Here is a 21,458-nt window from a genome sequence, read left to right as displayed (position 1 = left end):
AACATGTCCCACAGTCGGTACCCTAGCAGCGTAACCTTCCGGATGCTTCGATGAATTTGTGTACAGCAGTGATCATGGAACCCTGACTTGAGCCTTTTGATTTATGTAAATGATTTCTCTCCCCCCCCCCCCCCCCCCACACACACACACGCACACACAGGTTGGACCTATTATTTTATGCATGCGCCTGCCTTCTTCAACCACTTCCAACTCAGCCGCAAAGAACATTGTTACGATGTGGTTCACATCTGGCAAAATAAAAAAAAAGTAGAAAAAAGTAAGATTCTGTGTTATAATTTGTTTATTCTAACATTTTGCCAGTAAGCACAACAGAGCGTTACAACTTACACGAATGTTGGCGATCTTTGGAACTCTTAGCAGGCAACATTGTTTCTGTTTTGTTTATGTTTTTGGAAGTGTGCGAATCGCGTGCGTTCGTACGTTGTTGAAAGTGCTTGAGAACTTCTCATATAACGAAGTAACGTGTTTGCTGGTAATGACTGTGGGATCAACGACGCAAGAAGGTCATTATGTCTAAAGGGACGCTGTGGATGGGCGATGTAAGTTGAGTTTTCCTTCGCTTCAATTTCGAAGTTGTGGAGCAGTGCTCTAAGTAGGCTTAGCATTCGAAATTTCACCGAGAACGATCGTAGGGAGTTAGCTTGTCTTGCTTTACTGTTCGGCGCATTTGAGCGCAAGCTTAAAGCCTTTAAACTACTAATTCGCGAGGTTGGTACCATGTGCCGGTTGAGGAGGGGTCTCGGAGACGCGCTGCTATGTTCTTGCCAGATTGAGCCTTACATGGATGAGGCATTCTTGAAGCAAGCCTTCGCCGTGATGGGGGAAACTTGTTTGTCCACGAAAATCATCACGAATAAGTTAACCGGGTAAGTGGCCCCACTTAACCCCACCCCTACGCACCGGGCTCGGTCGAGTTGCTCACGATGTAGTCTATGCCTGTTCTCATTCGCAGACTCCCGCTGGGCTACGGCTTCCTCGAGTTCATTGACGAACCCACGGCGCAGAGGATACTGCTTAAGTGCGACGGCAAGCCGATTCCTGGTTCCAATCCTGTGAGTAATGTTAGTACTTATTCAGGCACCCTACACCGGGGCTCTTATTACGGTTCCCAAGACGTAAAACTGTTAAATTGAAGAGCCTGTGTATCACATGTCTACATAAGCCTTTGCTCGCGTTTTCTTGCCATACGGAAGTGCGCCTAGAAACAAAAACACTGTGTAGCTTCACACAAAACGGACTCTCAAAGCAGTGCTGTATAAAGGTATCTTTTAATTTCCTGCAAGAACTAAACTATAGGTTGCGCAACTTCACTGAAACTTCTTGGAGTGTGGATAAACAATGGGGCTGAGTACCTAAAGGAACATGAAAAATATGTAACGACTAAAGGTAGCAGGAATGCAGCTGTGATGAAAAATAGGTCACTGTGGAATTACAATAGGTACGAAGTGGTGAGAGGGATTTGGAAAGGGGTGATGGTCCCTAGTTTGGACTTTCGGCAATGCGGTCCTGTGCATGAGATCAGAGGTTCGAGCAAGGTTGGAAATTTAGCAGCGAGGGGTAGGTAGGCTTGCTTTGGGAGCACACGGAAATACACCAAATCAGGGGGTACAGGGTGACATGGGATGGATGTCATTCGAGGGCAGGTAAGCTAGCAGCAAGATAGAATTTGAGGAGCGATTGAGAGAAATGGCAGAAAAGCCGTGGACAAGGAGAGTTTTCAGTTATTTGTACCTGAGGAATGTTGAGACAAAATGGAGGAAGCGGACCAGAAAATTGTCAATCAAATATTTGGACTGCAGGAGGGGTGCAAACCAAGAAACAGCGGTTAAGAAAAAGGTTAAAGAAACAGAGAGGGGTCTGTGAAAAACAGGGATGCAGACGAAATCAGCACTGGGAATATACAGAACTTTGTGGGTTCTTAGTGTCTCACAGGAGACCAACCACCGCAGGTTCGAGCTTAGCTAGCCACCGGGCCGCGTCAGCAGGCGCCTCCAGCATCGCTGCGCGCAAGCTCAGGCCACAAGGGGCTACCGAGCGACGCACGCAAAAACACAGTAATGCCCTGAGTTAACGGAAACCGTTTATTGAATCCGTTGGCACCACCACTGCACAAACGCCCGCGCGGCGGGGAACCAAAGGGGTCCTGCGCCAAGGGCGAAAATACAATAACGGGCGCCTATAGCACGTCGCTGCGAGAGCACAGGCTCAAGCTGGGACACGCCGCTAGGAAAAGTCCCGGCGGCTATGCTACTTGCTCTGGCGATGACCACTGGGTCAACTCGCGAGAGCTCGGGCAATCTCCTTCGGCTTAGGCTTTCGGCAAGTGCGGCTCGGCGTGGTACGACCTCGCGCGAGCACTAGGCACCGCTCGTCAGCTTAGCATCGGGAAAGCGTCAGCTTAGCGTCAATCCCCACATCTGTCAAGCAAGAAATTGCCAAAGAAAATATCTATGATAATTCTAGGGGAAGCTCTTTGTTGTTTGAAGCCAGGACGGGAGTATTGCGGACTAAGATGTACCAAGGTATAGACACGCTGTGCGGTGCATGTGAAGAGGAAGAGGAAACGGCTGAACACCTGATACTTTTCTGTAAAGGCCTTAACCCTACAGTGCGAAGCAACGGGGCTGATTTTTTTCAAGGCATTCGGGTTTAGGGACAGTGGAGGCAAAATAGACTTTGAGCGGGTAGAAATAACCAAACGGAGGTTGTCGGATTGGTGGCTAAAATCAAGGCAGGGGTGAAATTTCACCCTCCACACAGTATAAAATATGTTAATAGTCACAGCTAGGTGGGCGTGTGCCGCCGCCCGATTTAAAGTGTTCACCCTCATCCATCCATCTATCCGTCCATCCATCTTCTGTTGCCCAAAACAATTACAGCACTTATGGCATGCTGTTTGCATTGGTGTTCCGAAACCTATCTCCAAGCGGAGTAGGTCAGAGTGTAGTGTATATCATACCTGAAGTAATTGAAGCCGTATGGCAATGTGTAGCATGACTTGCGTTGGCCTTTGATAGCATTTGGTTTTAGTTGCTAACACTAAAACATAAGTCTTGTTGCAATTTCCAAAATTAAGTTAGCTGTTTATTTCAATCCTCCCCCCCCTTTTTTTTTTTTTTTTTGTTACAGAGCAAGAAGTTTAAACTGAACCACGCCTGTCACAGCAAGGACGCTGCACAGCAGCAGTGAGTGTCTGGTTTCTGTTGTGCATACAGTTATCAAAATAATCTTGTATTATTCAGCCCATAGAGTTCCTAAACTTTACATGAGAAGTATATGGGGTGAACGTGTTTGTGCAGGTTTGTTCACCATCCAGCATGGCAATAGGGAGTTTCAGATATTGTGCGCCCATAGTGCCAAGCCCTGCATGCATTCTTTTGTACGCTTAGCGGTTTGTGTCCCCAATATTTGGATGCGCAAAATTTAAAATGTATTAGTGATGAAGGAAAACATTGGCTTGGTTTCAGAGGTAGCATAGTGCATTATGCTACTGCAGCTCAATGAAACAGTACACAAAAAGTCGTCATCTCAGTATATTGACGAGTTGAAAATGCACCAAGGGAAACATTGCTTTGCTGAAAGACACATCACATTACTAGGAGACTGTGATAACATGGTATTGCAAACTGCTTAGTTGGTTGATCACTTACATCAGAAATCAGAGTACACCAAGGCAGCAGCGCTTGCATTACATTGCAGATTGGAAAAATGCCTGCATCCAGCACCTGCACAATGCTGACATTTCCTCTTAAAGGAATTCTCAAGGCACAGCAGCAGCAAGATACCTAGTGCTGCCTGTGATGGGTATTTGGAATCCCTTGAGTAGTGTGTATTGAAACAATGAAAGCTTACATTGGGGATGGTAGGTTTTCGGTTGAAGTGATATTGCAATGTATAGCTTGAGCAAGGCTCAGAACATTTTTTATGCTTGATACATTATAGTGTGCTCTTTCTTTCTTTCTTTTTTTTTCTTGCCTCAGAAGTTTGATGCACAAATGATTAGCTGCGAGGTCCATTGAGTTGCTTTGAAACTAAGAAGAGGACAGAATACTGCAGAGTATTTGGCATGTAACTAAAGAGGACAGAATACTGCAGAGTATTTGGCATGTAATTAAGGAGCATTTGATGCTGACTCATTGTGGCAGTAAAGCGATGTTGCTCGCTGTTTAAAGGGCTCCTAAAGTACCTCCAACTTTTTGAACATGTTTTAAATAAACATGTCGGGTGTACAGAATGGTGTGACAATTGTTTTAAGTGAACATGGCAACCCTGCCCACCTCGGGGGAGCCACCAATTGAAAAGACAATTGTGTGTTCCTCTGCGTTGCTTTCCTACCACTTCTTTGCATGTTGTGATACCAGCAGGATCATGCACATGGAGTTGCCAGGGTAAACCAGGGTAAAAGCCTCTGATCGGTTCGCTGACAAGGCATGAAAGGGCTGTGACAAGAGCCTGCGGTGTGTACTGAGAAAGGAGGCATGCTTAGCCATTGTGCACCGCCGATGCTTCAGTGAAGCTTCCATTCAGTTAGCGTCATGTGGAGAGTGATAAGAGGCAAACAAGGGGGGAGGCACTCTTCTGGGGCGCGATCACGCAAGCGACTCACTTCTCCGAACGTTCGGTTGCTCCCTCGTAATTCGTTTCCGCCACGCTTGTGTCAGCGGCCGCCATTTTTATGTCATCGCTGTGAGCACATCTCAAAGATTCGATGATGCATCTTTGCCTAAGCGGCCAGAGTGAAATGCCCTGTATTTGATTCCACGACCGACGATGGGCTGGCTGCATTCGTTGTGGTTGAGTGTTGCTTGTCGTTCTGGGAACAAGTTCCACCTTCAGCACAAAGTGGCATCATCAATGTCGAAGTCGTCCAGCGATGCCATACATGAAGTGGCGGAGGTGATATGACAGTGGTAGACCAGCAACAGCACTTTCCGCTTACAACCAATGGCAAGGCCAACACTACGACAGCTGTTTCATGCCGTAGCCGTATTCCAGCCGCGCTTACCCCAGGATTGAGCCCAGCCAAATGCCGCTTTCATCAGATATGGTTGTTGTAATGTTGTTCCATAAAAGCAACAAGTAGGCTGGCGTTGAGATGCGTGCGGGCCCAAGTGAATGTTCTTATGTGATGACGTGATGGAAGAGAGGGTGAGATGTCGGGTCCATTGGATTCGCCTGCACTTCCTGCACTAGTTCATGATGTACCGCACTTCGCTATTCGTTTCACCAGTTCAACATGACAGCATATGGACGTTGCCATTAATTTCTCAGTGCAGGTGGTGCCTTGCCGGTTCCGCATGAGCATGAACTAATACTCAACTGGGGGGGAACTTGTTCACGAAGTACAGGGCAATTGGAATGGACCTGTGAACATACAGTTGCAGACAACATGCAATTGGCGACAAACTACGCTGTCCACGTGCGGTACCACCTAGCAACCAAAGAAAAATAATGAGGCTATTAAATGGTCGTGACATTCAAGCATAACATGAGCTCCGAAGATTATATGTTGCGAGAGTATAAGAAAATTGTCAGTATAACATTAAAATTTTTTAAAGCTTTCTGCTGTTGATGTATTGTCCCCAATTGTAGCCCAAATTGGCGACACAAACTTCTGGGGCTGCGCTCGCTCGTCTATTGGCTGTGCTCTCCCTTCCGTTTTCACAAATTTTGCAGACGGCCCATTTGGTGACGTAGCAGCCAAACCGAACGTTCGGAAAGAGAGCTGTTTAGGCGATCGCGGCTCTGGTTTGTTCATGCAGCATGACTATGTAGCAAGGAGGAAAGAGCGGCCCAGGGAGAGTAGCAATGGCAAGCAAGAAAGAATGGTGGTCATGTAGTCATTCATAAAATGCTAGTAATGTTGCTATTACATCATTTTGAAAATTCTTGTAGCTAGTATATGTTCATTGTAGACTGTTACACAACTGCCACTATATGTCTCTACTTTCACTGTTTATGGTTCTTGCTCTGCACATTTCTTGTTGCAGTTATTTATGCAATATGACTTCCAAAAGGATTTGCTAATGTTTCTAAACACATTGCTTATTTATAATTGTATCTATCTACACGTCACTCTTTTAACTATTGTATTCGTAAGTCAAGCCTTCTTCTTTAGCTATTCTTTGTCATGTGTGTTTTTAGAGCGCAGCTCTTAGGCGCCCGTTCTTGCGTCGAGCAACGGCGTTCCCAGCGTAACCGAGTGAATGAGTGGAGCGGATGAGAGAGTGAATGCGGAGCGCAGCGGGGGATGAAAAAAGTGGCGAGAGCAGTGAGAGCACGAGGAAAGTGGAGGAGGAGGATATGACGAGAGTGTGAGAAGAAAAGCGTAGTGCCGCACGAGACTCGCACTGTGGCGACGATGGCTATGCAATGGCACCAGAGTAGCGCGTGTTGTCTGGGAGGTCTGTTTGCAGTGGCTGCTGCAAATCGCGCCCACGCGTCACTCATGCGCTGTTCTTGCGAGCTTCCGATTAGCGAGGCAGTCGTGCCACACTTAGCTGCATTTGCAACGTTCCGCGCGAGACAGATTGTCAGTGCCAGCCAATCTATTGTGACATGAAAAGGAAGCCCGATGCACAAGCGTATATACTATTTACATGGCGAAAAGTTAGCGGTAAATGCGCAGGCTGGTACAACGGCCACAGCTCCAGTAGACAGTCTACCACTTCTTCGTCTCTCTCTTGCGCACACGGTCCTGTCTGAATGCACAGTAACAATATCGTGAAATGAAAATATGTATAGAGCTACGCTCAAATTTCGCATCAGAGAGTATTGTAATCGTCGGTCAATTCCGCGTTGTATTTTCTACACAATTGCTCTTTATCCATTTTTATGTTCCTCGTGCTCTACTCAGATGTTTTGGGAAAAGCTACACCATACATCTGCCAGTGTTACACACTGCAGAATTATTCCTTAGAGGGCTGTGCTTAGTCAAGCTGCAGTTCTGAAGTTTTTTCCCATTGTACTTCGCTTCTCGCCTCAAAATAAATAAAATTTCGATTGATTGGTTAATTAGAAATTTTCAAGTTTAAGGTAGGTTTGGGGCCCTTTCACTTCTATAGAAACTTTAATTATCGTAAGTTACACATTTTATTACATCGTGGAATTTTCAGTTCCAGCACTTCAGTGTTTTCTTGTCACATCTATTTCCAGAATTGAGCATTCTGCCTTTGTCGGAAACTTGACTCCAGAGGTTGATGACCTCAACCTCTACACAGCATTTCATTCAAGGTTTCCGTCAGTGAAAGCAGCAAAGGGTAAGCTGACAATCATCATGACAGTCACATGCGTTGATGGATGTGGGAACATGCACTATATTTGCAAATTAGTTGAAAACCTGGGCTCTTTTGCTTCTCAACAATTCTGAATTACTCTGCACTGCAATGGTGAATCCACCATTCCTAATCACCAAGTTGTGCTGTGAAGAACTCAGTAGAATCTGACGCTCCGTTTAAAGCTTTGTATATTTGTAACACTTGCGTTGTATTTTGTAAAAATTGGAGCATTTGATAATTTGAACCCGAAGCATATCTCATAGGGATTCAAAGTATAGAAATAAATAGTATAGGCCTAAATCCAGAGCTCAGCAGCAATTGTGCACTCAGATACTCTTGGCAACTGCTCCTTTGCCTTTCAGATTTGTTGGTGTGAGTTTTGCCAGTCCACTCTATTTGACTAGTGATTGTGTCAGACCTGTGCAAGTGCAGACAGTGTGTGAGCCAGAATGTGTGTCTGCATTTGTCACTCTGCTAACTTCTGTGAAAAAAACATTCTTTACAGTATGCTTGATGCAACCCTGGAATCCACAGCTGTCGATAGTAAGCACCTTGATCGTTGCAAATTGTGTTGTGATTTTCTCATTACATTTGGTTACTGCTGTGAGAGCTGCTGATTTTATTTTGCTGAGGTTCTTCTGAACATGTGCTTACTAATGCTACTTGATTGTGGCGGCTTCAGGTGTCGTGATGACGGGGGATGACTGTGGATGCTGAAGACATGTATGCCCTCCAATATTCAGTACTCTTTCTGTGGGAATTTCAATGGCTGTGAAGCCTCGCGTGTGTGCATTTTCTTTCTTTCTCCATGGGCCCTCAGCAGTGAGGTGCACCCTGGCAGCCTCCCAGAGGGGGGGGAGGGGTTGAGCCTTACCTGTTTGCCTGTTTGTGGCTACACAATGCCTAGTGCGGTATGTTAGCCGGGCTTGTTGTTATGACGACATTAATTTGACAGCTGTTAACAGTAGTAAAGTGATCGTGCCATTTGGAGGGGTTAGGGCCATTTGTTAGGGCCAGTTTGCAGAGGGCAAAATATTTTGGCCTTGGCTGCTAGGAATGTTACTATGACAGTGCAGTGTATTTATAATTCTCATTCCTGTGAAGCAAAATGAAAATTTGGTTCACAAAATGAAAATGGTCTTTGGCCATCAAAGTTGAATGTGCAGTTCTCTTTCCTTGTTTTTTTTTTTTTTTTTATTTCTAAACTTTTTCTTTTCTTCTTTTTTATTTTTTATTATTTTTTTAGAACTCTTACATTTTTAATGTCTGCCATACTCAACGAAGTGGAACTAATGCCAGAATTTAAATTGTTTTAGGGAGAGCTTAGAGCAGCATTGCTCAACATTAAATGATTCAGAGAAAATAGGACTGCAGAACGCTTTGTAACTTTTACGCAAATATCTCGTGTGATTCATGATCAGTGGCATGCATAGCAGCTGCGAACATGGCTGTTAGAGAATTATGGTTCCTTGGTGTCAGCATAACAAGCAAGCATTTGCAACATGGCATTTCATGGTGGAATCCAATACCTTTGGTTCTGATGATTGCGACACTTGCATTTTCTTTTCTTTTTTTATTCTCAATGGCATCGCTGCTTTGGCTGTGTGCCAATGCAGAAATTTTCAGACTAATGTGTGGGCTTGGGGCACATAAGCGAGCGCAAGCACTTTGCGACCCCTTCTCCCCCCCCTCTGTGGTTTGTGCGAGGTTGCCGCCTTTTGCTGGTTGGGTCCCTGGAGATGCTCCAGGTGTGAGAGGGTGCCAGCTTCTTTGTGGTCCGGGCGCGGTGTGCTGTTTCAGTGGTGCTGGACGAGAGTGGCAAGAGTCGGGGCTATGGCTTTGTGCGCTTCGGCAATCAAGAGGAGCACCAGCAGGCTCTTGGGGTCATGAACGGCTTCGAGGGGCTGGGCGGCAAGGCATTGCGCGTTAGCAGTGCCACCCCCAAAAGGTAGCCACCGCCCCTCACCCACCTTCGCTCCTTCTTTTGCTTGGAGGGATTGTCCCGGGCGCATCTGTGCAGATAGTGTGTCAGGCTATCATCATCATCATCACGCGCGCTTCTTCCAACACAGTGTTGTCCCACTTGCACACCACAGCGTACGGGTAGTGCCAAATTTGCAAAGCAAGTGCATTGCAGTGAGTGTATGTATCTGAAACTGAGAATGTAAGGCATAAAAATAATAATAATTTCGGCGTCGGCGCCAACCGACGCCGAAAATCCGTCGAAGATTTCTCCCTTGTGGTTGCGCTTTTATGCGTATTTTATGCACGTGGAGATTAAAGATCATACCTTGCTGAAATTTTATGTTTGATTGCACACAGGTGGCATTTTAAGATATCAGAAAACAATATTAATTTTTACGAATAGTGACTATTCGATTCGAAGGCTGAATCGAATAGGACACTAATCAATTCGTTATTGGAAGGTTTCGAATATTTGCACACCCCTATGTGGTGCAGATAACTGCTGGTTCACTATATAGTAACAGAATGGGTGTCTAGGAAAAGGAGAAACTGTCGAAGGTCGAAGGTGGGTAAGTTTTCAGGCTTGTGGTGAAATTGGCTCATACAAGACGGCACTGATTAGACATTGCTGGTAGAGGCCTTTGTCTTACAGTAGATGTGTAATAGGATGATGATAATAATGAGTGCAGCTTCTATTTTTTTTTTCATGCGACAGTATACATACCTGCCAAGTGTCATGACTTTATCGTAAAATCCCTAATTTCTTACATTCATTTATGATTGTCGTATTTAAACATACATTTTCAGATTTTTCATTTGCATATAGTTTAGGGCTAAACCAATTTCAATAGAAATACAGTTGCCGAGTTCTATTGGCCATTTTTCAGACCCTTGGGTTATACGGACCAACCGACAAGGCAGCAACATAGCACCAATGCATAACAGCAACCGAATCATTTGCAGCCGTTACCTGAATATTTTAATAATAAACTTCATAAACATTTCTGCTTGTCTGCAGCACAGATCGTTGTTGCTGCGGCTATAGAGCTGAGTGCCTGTTCACAGCATCCCTACAGAAAAAAGTCTGCAAACCTTTTACAAACAATCTGAAGACATTGAAAAATATTGAGTTCAAGTTATACAATAGTATTTCTCACCGAATTTTAATCATATGAAGCCAACAGGCAATGACACCAAGGAAAACATTTAATTTTTTTCTCCGGCATTCCAGGTGAAAACAACACATAGTTCACCTTATGCTTTCCTTGGTGTCTTTGTCTATTGGTCTCATATGATAATGACTTACAGAAATTGAGCCCCTCTGTTCACCTCCTTCTCGTTCACCAAATTTCAGTATTTCTTGGCTTTCAATGTAGCGTGTTTTTAAGTTCTAAGGTTGGCAGGTCCAAGTTTGGTTTTGTATGGTCTGGTGATAACAGGGTGACATTACGGAAGCTTTGAAACAGCGCATGCACCGAGAAGGGGACTTGCTAGCCTCTTTATTTGCGTGATGGTTAGCCTAAACATTGATGTGGACTGCTGCTCAGAATTTTTGCCACAATTTTGTTGTGACACTGTTTTGTCCCATGGAGGAGACCAGTGTGTTTCTTCAAAGTTGTATTTGCCCCACTACTTGGCAAGGAAGGTTGTCAGTTGCTGGGATATTGCGTGGGTTCTCATCTCCATGCTGTCATGCTTGGCATGCGCTTTCCATGCATGGCTTCGAATGCAAGCAGAGGAGCAGGTGATGGTTATGTGCCGGGTAGTGCTTTATTTCACTAGATGCACGGCAGCCCCATTGCTTTGAACCACTCCGTGCCTTCTGTCCCTGTGTCCCAATCTTTTTCTGGTTGCTTTCAAAGCTTGTTTACATCTTCTTTATTTATAATTTGTTTTCTCCTCATTTCACATTTAATTTCTGCATTATACGACAGTGTTTGGCATGGACGACATAATTTTTTTTCTGTAAATAATAAGACTTGTTCTTTACGTTTAGGGATTTCTCCTTTATTGTGGTTGTACTACCGCAGCAACACTTTTTGTTTTGTTTTTTTCTATGAAAGGCTGCTTGCTTTGTATTAAAACACAGGGCTAGCTTTAGTTAGAGTCCAGCTCTTCTCTTTTCTTAGTATGAAAAATGTTAGAACATGGGCTGGGCTTATTGTTAATACATTGCAGATATACTAATAGTGCAAAAAATAAAGATGCAAAAGGGGGAAACACAAACACAGCAATGTGTTTGTGTTTTGCCACTCTCATCTCTGTATCGTTAGCATATGCATGAAAAATTATTGGATAACAGTTTTGCTTGCGAGATTCTAAGGAGAAATATTGAGTATTTGCACATCATTCCTAGGGAAATGAGTGTCATCTTATAGAATTAAATATGTATGCGTGCTCTCTTCGTTGCCTTCATGCACCAAATGTAAGATGTAAACCTTGGCAGGCAAATGTGTGACAGCTACCCGAACCAGGCACAATTCTTTGAAGGGAGTATTTGTCTACATATCTGATTTCAGACATTTCTTCCTAGGTCATTCTTAGAAGTAGGTGCACTGTTAATGTTGTATTGTTCCTGTCTCTTCTTGTTTTCTTGCTGACAGGAACAACGTCCCGACTACCGTGAGCATGGCTACACCACCGGGTCAGCAGACGTACCAGCAGTACTACGGCAACTATGGTTACAACTACCAGAACTACTACAATCCCTGGCAGGGCTACCAGCAGTACTACGCTGGATACCAAGGCTACCAGGGCTACCCAGGCTACTATGGACAGCAGCCAGAGTATCCGCAGCCCACTGATTCATCAGCTGTTCCTGTGAGTGAGACTGGCAGGCATTAATTCCACTTTTACAGCTGTACCATCATGTTTCATCTCAAACCCAATGAAGGATGGAGGTGTTGCTGTGTCGTCCAACTTTAACGAACACTCAATGTTTATGCAGCTAAGATGAAACCTCTGATTCATGCTACTAACATCGCAATTTTTTACTTGTAAATTCAGATGTTAAACATTTTGCAACTTATTTGTGTGAGCCTGCAAGGTAATATGGGGTCCCAATTCCTGTAAGCTAGTAGCTAGGCCGGTATGTGTGTTGGCAGTGTTGTTTACACTTTGGGGGGAGGGGGGGGGGGGTAGGGGCTCTTTAATTTTAATGGTACTTAACAGTCTGCAAAGTAGCTAGTGCAATGGGATGGCGCCAAAGCCCAGAATGTATGGCACTTCTTTGTGATGATGCATGGCAGTGTTGTCATTATCCCCCCATATTAGTAACAGTCAAAGTTGTACCTTGCTAGAAATGAAAAGGCCATGTCGGTGACTGTAATATATAGCAGTATGTACTTCTGCTGAAAGGTGGAACTGCTAGTGGAAGGACAGAAGTTTTACACTTGCCCCTTCTAAAACGAGACAAGTATTGTTGAAGAATTTCAAGGTGCGTCCATTTAGAGTAAGCTTAATGGAGATTTTGGGGGAACACAGACAATTAAGAATGACGGCCACTTGCATACTTCTGTATTCACAAATCCAAGAAGAGAAACATTTGAGGTTTGCATTAATAAATACAAGGCACATGTGTTCACATCTCTATCAACAAATAGGCATGACTGCCTTTGGAATTTTTCTAAACAAAATTATTCAAGTACAAATAAAATAAAGGCTCAATAATAAATTCTCTGCATCATACAGGGTTCGCACAGCCCCTTGAAATCCTTGAATATCCTTGATATTGACAGTATAAGTTCAAGGGCCCTTGAAACTACTTGAATACCCGTGGGCTCCTTGTAATCCTTGAAAATCCCGTGGGATTTGTTCCGCTAGAGGAAATTAACGATGTACCTCCGCAAGTCATGCTGATATTTAAGGCCCTTTCGCTTACGAATGCCCATGAAAACAAGCTGTGTTGACTAAAGGGCAACATCAGGAAGTTTCGGTTTTAAATCTCGCAGCCCCTACGTCGTCTGGCAACTAATATGCATTGGAAATCCAATCCAATGCGAGACATATCGCTCGCTCGGCTTGCGTATAGTGCCTAGAATATACTCTAGTGTGCCGTCCACCGAGAGTCTCCAACGCGGGACGGTGGCGCGGGCAGTGATGCCAGCTGCCGCGGGCCACCAGACGGCGATGCCTGTCGGCACCATGCTAAATCCTGCGGTGTTCGACTCGCGTTCGTTTGCGATGCGTTAATTGCTACGCGTCGATTGCAATACTTAGTTCATTTCTCGCCTTGCTGCCGCTTTCGTTGCAGTCTTTTCTTATTGTGAGTGGGTTTTTTTGCATCTATGTGTGCACTCGTCTGTCTAAAGAAACGTTGAACAGGTCGCGAAACCGCGATTTCCCGGAGACGCGGAAAGAAACGGCTCATCTCATTACCCAGCGCGTCCGCAGACCCCGAACGTATTGCGGATTGGGACAAGAACATAAGAGGCAGATCGCCGGGCAAATGGGGAGACTCGCGTCGTGTCTTGCCTGAAGTCCGCCCATGTCTCAGCATGGTCCGGCACAGTCTCGAAGTGCAGCGCACCAAGCGGCCGGCGGCGGCAGGCATCACACTCGGTGCTACCGCGACACCCACTCTCGGCACACTAGTATGTGTCTTTTAGGTACTATAGTCGGGCCGTTTGTCGGCCTCGTGCGCGCCATTTCAGTGAAGTTCGCGTTGCGTTGTGTGTTTACTTTGACAAGATGCCAGGCGGGAAGTGCAAGTTTCAGCCTGCGTGGCTGCAACATGCGGACTATCGTCACTGGGTGAGACCGGAATCAAGCGATCCTTATCGAGCAATGTGCGCATTATGTCAGAAGACGGTCGACATTGCAACGATGGGGGAATCTGCCTTGAAGAGCCACCAGAAAGGCGAAAGGCGACGGAGTTTGCGTCGAACAGCCAAAGAAAAAGAAGCGGAGATAACAGCTCTTGAAAGAGAAATTAATGCGAAAATAGGGCTCCTTTCCTAAGTCATGTGAGGAAATAAAATTACGCTAACACTCCTTGAATTCTGCCTTTTTGCATCCTTGAAATCCTTGTAATGTCCTTGAATTTCCAGCCAAATATTGTGTACGAACCCTGATCATAATTCACACAGCGATAGTCTGGTGTTGACACAATGCAAAAGTATATTTCATGTTTCTAGACATGTAAATGAAGCGGTCTTATAGTTGCCTTGAAAATTCTTTGCTTGGACCTCCCCGAGGAAGCTGTCCCACGCACCGAAGCAGAAGTTGGCTTATGCTATGTGCATTGCCCCCAATGCTATTTCTAAACCTCTCTAACGAATGCATAGGTGATATGAACCTTGTGGTCATGTTGCGGAAGATCAAGCTTGCATTCAATGAAGATTGAGAAGGGCAGGTTCAGCTAGCTGAAGCATTGCAAGTATTGAATTAGTAATGACATCACAGATCAGCGAAGGGATAAAAATGTGGATCAGTTAAGATCGGAGCTGCAACCTGGCTTTCTGTGTTGCCTGGCTTCACTTCAATCATGGTTTTATAGTGTTGATAAAGTTATAATTCAAAGGTAGTAGAGCAAGTGAGCGTTTGCCTCTGGCATAGCTGTGGTGTCCTTTTGCAGCACGCTGGTTACGAGGATGCTGCCAATGCTGCTGCTGCAGCAGTTCCCCCTGGCCCGAACCCACCTTTGCCTCAACCGGCAGCCACAACTTCTGAGTCGGACAACGAAGTCGAAGGTGAGTTGGCCACGTTTAAGTCTCGCTTAGTTCAGTTATGGACATTCACTCTGGACCAAAGCTTTTCAATATCTGCAGTTGATTTACTCAGGTATTTGTAATCTGTGTGAGCGCTGTCAGGAAAAAATTTAAGTGTAAACATGAACCCACCCATGTGCTTCTGAACCCTGTAAAAAATTGTTCATGACATTCAATTACATTTCAACGTACAGTCGACCCCACTTATAACGATACCGGTTTTAATAATATATTGGTTATAACAGTGAGAAGCTGCACCGTCAACTTTTCTGTTTTCTATGGTGAACTAACCCGCTTATTACAATGCCCCCATGCCGCATTATCGGTAATACCGATGAAGTCTGGCTACTGAGTGTCCGTGCCGAACACTGAACTCCTTAAAAATAAAAAATAAAAATTAAGAAATTTGAGCCGTTATACACTGCCGCGCGTTGTTTTCCATCCTTCTCCGCATTGCCAGGCTTGCGCGCCTCTGTCCCGTTGCCCTTCCACCCCTCCGAACACGAATGGGCTGCGCCCATAGCTCTGCGCCGCGCCACCCTCCGAAACACGAATAGACCGCCCAACTGCGCTGATAGCGCTGGGCATAGAGTTTCACACTATAAAACCTAGAGGGAAATGTGGCGCTGCTGCGCCGTGGTATGCAAGGGAATGCTGGTATATTGTGGATTCGGATTGGCATCGTTCTTGGAGAGCCCGAAAGCCTTGAAGACGCGCCTGGCTAGCACCGTTCTGTCTGTCACAATGATTCATTTCCTGCTAAAACAGCACGTAAAAAACAGTTTTAGCTTTATTATTACACAAAAACATGTTTTGTTTAATTTTGAGGACTTACTATTGGATGCACATTTATATGAAACGTAAAAAGTATCAGCTGGCCGCTAAAGTTGGAGGGCAGACGACAAGATTCTCGCTCGCTTTGGAACAACTTGTCGTCTGTTCTTGCTTTTCTTCGCTTGATGCTGCATTGTAGGTGAGTAAACTTTATTGAGAGATGTAATATGGGTGAATTAAAGCCTTTTATGTAGATTTTATTTTAAGAATGCGTAATTTGTGTAACCATATCTACGTTTTAGACGAAGCCTCTTACAACACCAGCCAACACAAGCCTCGCAGACACATATCCCGTCATTCCCATAAGGGCACGGCAGCCCTTTAAGAAACTCGCATAGACAGTGGCGCCAGTTTACCCTCTAGGTGTTATAGTGAGAAACTCTATGGCGCTGGGCTGGGGGAGTGCCGCAAATGTGCGACGCAACCGAGCCAAAACGGCGTTGGCGTACACCGAAACGCAGCGACGTTTGCATCACCATATTCATCACTGAAAATCGTACTGGAATGAAAGCAACGCCGGAACGCTTCGTGCCTATTTGTGCCTTTAAAGGCTTTATTCTTGTGTTCACCGCCACGCACAGCACCGCGTTGGCCGCGTGCCTTCATGACTACGTAGTCACCATTCATGATCGCGTCAATAGCGGCCGCGATTTCGTCCGCAGCAGTTGTGGCAAAGAGTAGTCTCGTATTGACTCGGTACGCACGTCGGCCGCAGGCCTTCATAACTGAGTAGTTGCCATCCATGATCGCGTCGATAGTGACCGGGGTTTCGTCTGCAGTTGCAGCAAACAGTAGTTTCGTTTTGACTCGGTGCGTGTCGGCCGCGTGCCTTCAGTTTCGTTTTTACTCGCTGCATAGCTGTCGGGGATGAAGAGCACTCTCTACATTGCGATGGGCGGTGACATGGCAACACAGGCGAAAAAATAATCGGGATGTGCGCGCGGTAGTGAAAAGCGCGTCTCAGATGAAGACGCGCGCCGTTGCCACGCTGTGACAGAAGTCGCGAGGCCTTCGCCGCTGCGAGCGCTAATCAGTCGCAAGATGACGAGAATTGCAGCTTCCGCACTGATTTTGTGCAAAATAGAAACAGGATCTGCTGATTCATTCAGTAAATAAAAGCTTGTTGATGTAGAAAGCATTTGTTTATTGTTTAAATCGGACATTTTTTTCCGTCCCGTGATATCTAAATTAACGAGGTTTTACTATAGCAGTGCCATTGAACCCCAACAGCCGCGACTTGTTACACGCGATCAGAGCGTGCAGGAAACAGTTAAACGAGTCAACACAATCAGCAGCCATTCCTTTTTTTTTTTTTTTTTTATGCAACCCGGTGATAACAATAGAATTTTCGTGGCACTTAAATATTGGTATAAGTGGGTTCGGTTGTTTATGTAACAGAACCTTTATAATCATTTTTGTAAGGGAAGTCGTGCTGCAATTATTTGGTCTCGAATACTGAGTCATCGTACTGCAGACCATGTTCTGCAGCTGACTGTTCAGCAGTGTTGCATCATTCATGTCCTAAGCAATGAAGGGAGATGTTGAGATGTTCAGTTTCTTTTCCTTCATTTGTGCAGGTTCATGTGGAAAAAAAGTTTGTGGTAAACATTGTATTAAGCCTTTGGCTTAAGGGGGGACGGGGTGATAGGAGCGATCCTTACCTATTTTTAAACCAAACTTGATAAATGTTGGCATGCTTGTTTAGTTTCTTCTCCTTATTCTATAAAGGGCAGTTATTTTTTCTGTAGGTTCATTATTTCGTTACATAATTAAGAAAACAATGTCATTTGTTCTTACTGCAATAGCCAAATACCCACCACACAAAAATATACAAATGACATATGGATCAATAGCAGAAAGCACAAGATTCACAACAATGGAAGCAATTTTATGATTGGGTCACTATTTCTTACGTTATAGTACACTGAACTCCATTGTTTTGAACATGGCCGTGCAATGGTCACACAAAAGACAAATTTTAAGAACTTGAAACAAAATAAACATGATAAGTGCTTCCTATGTTGTGTTCTCCAAACATCCAGCTTCATGCTGCAAAAATAATTATTATTGTATCTGTGATAGCTGCTGATGTATCACAGTAAATGCCTTGCTGGGTGTACAAAATTAGTATTCTACAAGAATGAAGAAAACAAACAAATCACCCACCCTACAGTTTTAAAATTCCTATATATTATGGTTTAAATATCGACATATGGGATACGAAACTTTGCAGATCAAAAGAATAGTAAATGCAGAATCCGAAAATGCGATTTGTAAAGCTAGATTTTTTGGTAATTTTTAGGGCTAGAGGCTGTGGGGTCTGACACGGGCTCTTGGGACAAAGGAACGTCAACACAGTAGTGTAAACATTCAAAAGGGCATTTATTGCACCTTTCATACACTAATGCACGCTATCCGAATTAATACGCATAGAACATTCACATGGGCGCGCGACAAATCGAGGAAGTCCGACTCACCGCGACCGGATAACGCGCGAATATGTTCGCCTCATGCTATGACACCATTGCCTAGTCGTTCACATGTATGGTCACGGGAACGGTGGCGCGTTTGGACAATCCGTGTTCGTTCATATCGGTGTCCTGCTCCTAATCTCGCGAAATGGTCTCGCGAAGCGTGGATCGACGCATGCGCGGAACGTCCGCATCGCTCACCGATCCCAATCCGAAGAGAACAGCCTTTTCCCTTTTGCGCCTGCGTAACCCCCGCCGTCAGGTGGCGTTAGCAGCGCAACACCAGCGCCATCTCTCGTAATACGCTGCAAGTCTGCCGCCGTAAAGCTACGCGGCAAAGCCGGATCACAGGAGACGGGAGCCATGCGGGGAAAACAACATCAGGGGACGCGTGAGTGTCGCGCAACCCCACAAATGTTACACGGCGAAGCCAGATTACAGAAGACAGGAGCAATGCGGGAAAAACAACACCAGGGGACGCGTGAGTCACGCATCCCCACAAGACCCATGTCCCCCCTTAAGTGCCGATACAGTCAAACCTCAATGTAACGAACCTCGTTAACGAAATTTGCGATGTAATGAACTATTTTTATTTCCCCATCTTAGTTCTATTGAATTAACGAAACCTCGATATAACGAAATTATTTTCGATGCAAGTACATACAACTTCGTTATATCGAGGTTTGACTGTAGTTATACATAAGCTCTGCCACATTGATTTGAGTGCAGCTCTTGCCAGCAATGCAGTGACCTTTGGACATTATAGCAAAAATTGTACATGTGTAAGCTATGTCACTAATGGCATTAGTTAGATGTCTATTGTGGTTACACGTGCTACATATGTGTTTCTTATGGGTTTTTTCACCACTGCAGCCAAGCTGTTGTAATATGCTACTGACATGCAGTGATGGCAATAATTGCATGTACTTGCTTTTCTAGACCATGACATGGGCATGCCTGACGTAGAGGCCAGCAACAAACTCCTTTTGGCCCGATCAGAGGTGAGCCACCAACACTTTATATTCTTGGCAGAATTGACAGTGAAAGCAGTTTCATGTAAAATGTTTTCTTATTGAATACATTATCATGTTTCTTAATATTTTTGCTATGGCTCTCATGCATTTTTCAGAAATGTGTGTGTGCGGGGGGGGGGGGGGGGGGTCATGTGAAGACATTGTTCATTTCTTTGTGATATTTTCAGCTCATAGCAATGATCTCACTGCAACTTTATTGACTTATCTGCATGCGAACAGCAAAAATAATTTAATGTGTAAGCTTCTGTGCAGTGTTACGCTGCTGGAAATGAACGTATGGTGCTTCCATTGCAAATTCATGATGTAGAACTTGGCTGAGATGTACTGTCATTTGATGCAGGACCTGTACTCTGCGTTTGAGAGCAGTCGCTGGCTCCCGACAGAAGGATTGGACCCACCTTTGGTCTCTGTCAAATGATGTGCGAAAGAAATAAATGTACTTTTCTGTTGTTTTGTGACTCGTTTGTGCAATGACCAGCTTTCTGCATATTATTATAACATTTTTTTCTGGCTCATAACACACATATTCAATTTGCACAAGGTACTGACTTAAGAAAATTGCACAAGATACCGACTTAAGAAGATGGAAGAATTGCAATAATTTCAGGAAACCTCCCCCTCCCCTCCCCTCCTCTCTTGAACTGGGCTCAGATACACTGTATACGACCCAATAAGCCAATGGCTGGCTGTTACAGGTACACTGACACCTTGTCACTTTCATGCAGTCGAGCAGTCAGTCATTTAATTTATTTGGTTGTTTGAAACCCCTGTAAAAGGGGGTGCCATTGTTGCGCACACTTTATTTTGTTTATTATTTGTGCTGCAACTTTTAATCACCAAAATTATAAGAAAATGATCATGCTTTAAACTATGTTCTTGAATGCAAAGAGCGATTTGGTATTCAAACTTACGTCATTAGACTAGTAATTATTAACTTGGCTAATTGGATAAGAAAGGGTGACAAAAAAATAGCCCTGCCTGACAGCACTGTTGTGTCGCCCTCATATCTGGTTGCCTAATACTTTCACCCATGTTACCTGGGATGCCCTGCATACTGAACCAGCATGCCCTGTAATAAATGTGGTGCCACCTGTGCAAAAATGTGCAAGACTGACATAGTTTGCGCATCTCATGTTTAACAGTTGTCTCACCGCTGACCTTGCAAATGTTATCCTTGACTGGACAGAAAGTACTGTGCACTTGGCTGCCTCAGTATAGTAACGGAAGCTGCGACCGGACATTCTGGAAGTCTTGACATTTTGGGACTGACTATAGAAGAGTGAGAGGTCATGTCTACTCTATACAGTTCCAGGAGGAAACAGAGCTTTGTTCGGGGGGGGATTGCATCTTGAATAATGGCCAAAACAACATTTTCCTTGAAAGTCACATTTTCAGCTATAACTTTTTTTTATCTGATTCTAAAATATCTTCACTGAAAGCGCTCCAAAAAAAATTTTGCATCAGCCAAGGCATTGAATTAACATGATACTTAGTAGCGCAAAAACACAAAATAAAAGGTAACAGTGAGAGGCGTTTGCACATGTGTATGTTTGTGTATATAAGGTGTTTCAGCTAACACTTTCAAAAATTCTTAAAGGTCGCCTGTGGCAGATAGCACAATTCTAGTTATGAGCTGGTCTACTCGAAGAGGCGGACATTACTTGCACAAGAAATTGAAATGCATAATGGAATAATTAACAAAAATTGATTAAGTTTTTAACTAATTACCTAATAGCCTATATTGCAATTCACAAATTGTAGCCGTGGAGTTCGCAAGGCAGATCCACTTGGAACAAATTCTTGGGATGACACCAGTTTCGAGATATTAATTCCCGAACTTTGCGGAGAAATGCATTGGCATTCCAGTTTGTTAACAAAAGTCACTTTATGCATTGAAGCACAAAATTAACTGCACAAGTTAACTGGAAAGGCTCGGTTTTCAACATTCCCCTCAACGTTGCCTAGAACCAAAGTACAGCGAAACACCATCAGAATTGGAGGACCCTTAAGCTTTGCCTTTACGAGTGGAACGCAATAGCATTCAAAGATCCCTGGCTGCTTACGCTTTTTTCTCGTATATTCAATTTACAATCCTACGCTATCACGTCTGTAGGTTGTGGTTGAGTCATACTTCACGATTTTTCTGAC

The 21,458-nt window shown here is 44.4% G+C and overlaps 1 protein-coding gene across 1 annotated transcript; it reads left to right on the top strand.

Annotated features, from left to right (window-relative positions):
- The first annotated feature begins 391 nt into the window (after positions 1-391).
- LOC119431158 (tRNA selenocysteine 1-associated protein 1-like) lies at positions 392-19,765 on the top strand. Its single transcript, XM_037698629.2, has 10 exons — positions 392-560; positions 790-887; positions 974-1,073; positions 3,151-3,206; positions 7,177-7,280; positions 9,099-9,246; positions 11,867-12,083; positions 14,839-14,953; positions 19,216-19,277; positions 19,651-19,765. The coding sequence occupies exons 1-10, from the start codon at positions 531-533 to the stop codon at positions 19,726-19,728; spliced, it is 1,008 nt and encodes a 335-aa protein (XP_037554557.1). The 5' UTR covers positions 392-530; the 3' UTR covers positions 19,729-19,765.
- The last annotated feature ends 1,693 nt before the right edge of the window (positions 19,766-21,458 follow it).

The sequence above is a fragment of the Dermacentor silvarum genome, chromosome 10, assembly GCF_013339745.2.
Source record: "Dermacentor silvarum isolate Dsil-2018 chromosome 10, BIME_Dsil_1.4, whole genome shotgun sequence".
Lineage (NCBI taxonomy): Eukaryota > Metazoa > Arthropoda > Arachnida > Ixodida > Ixodidae > Dermacentor > Dermacentor silvarum.
The sequence above is the reverse complement of the archived record's forward strand: the minus strand, read 5'-3'. Positions and strand labels throughout refer to the sequence as shown.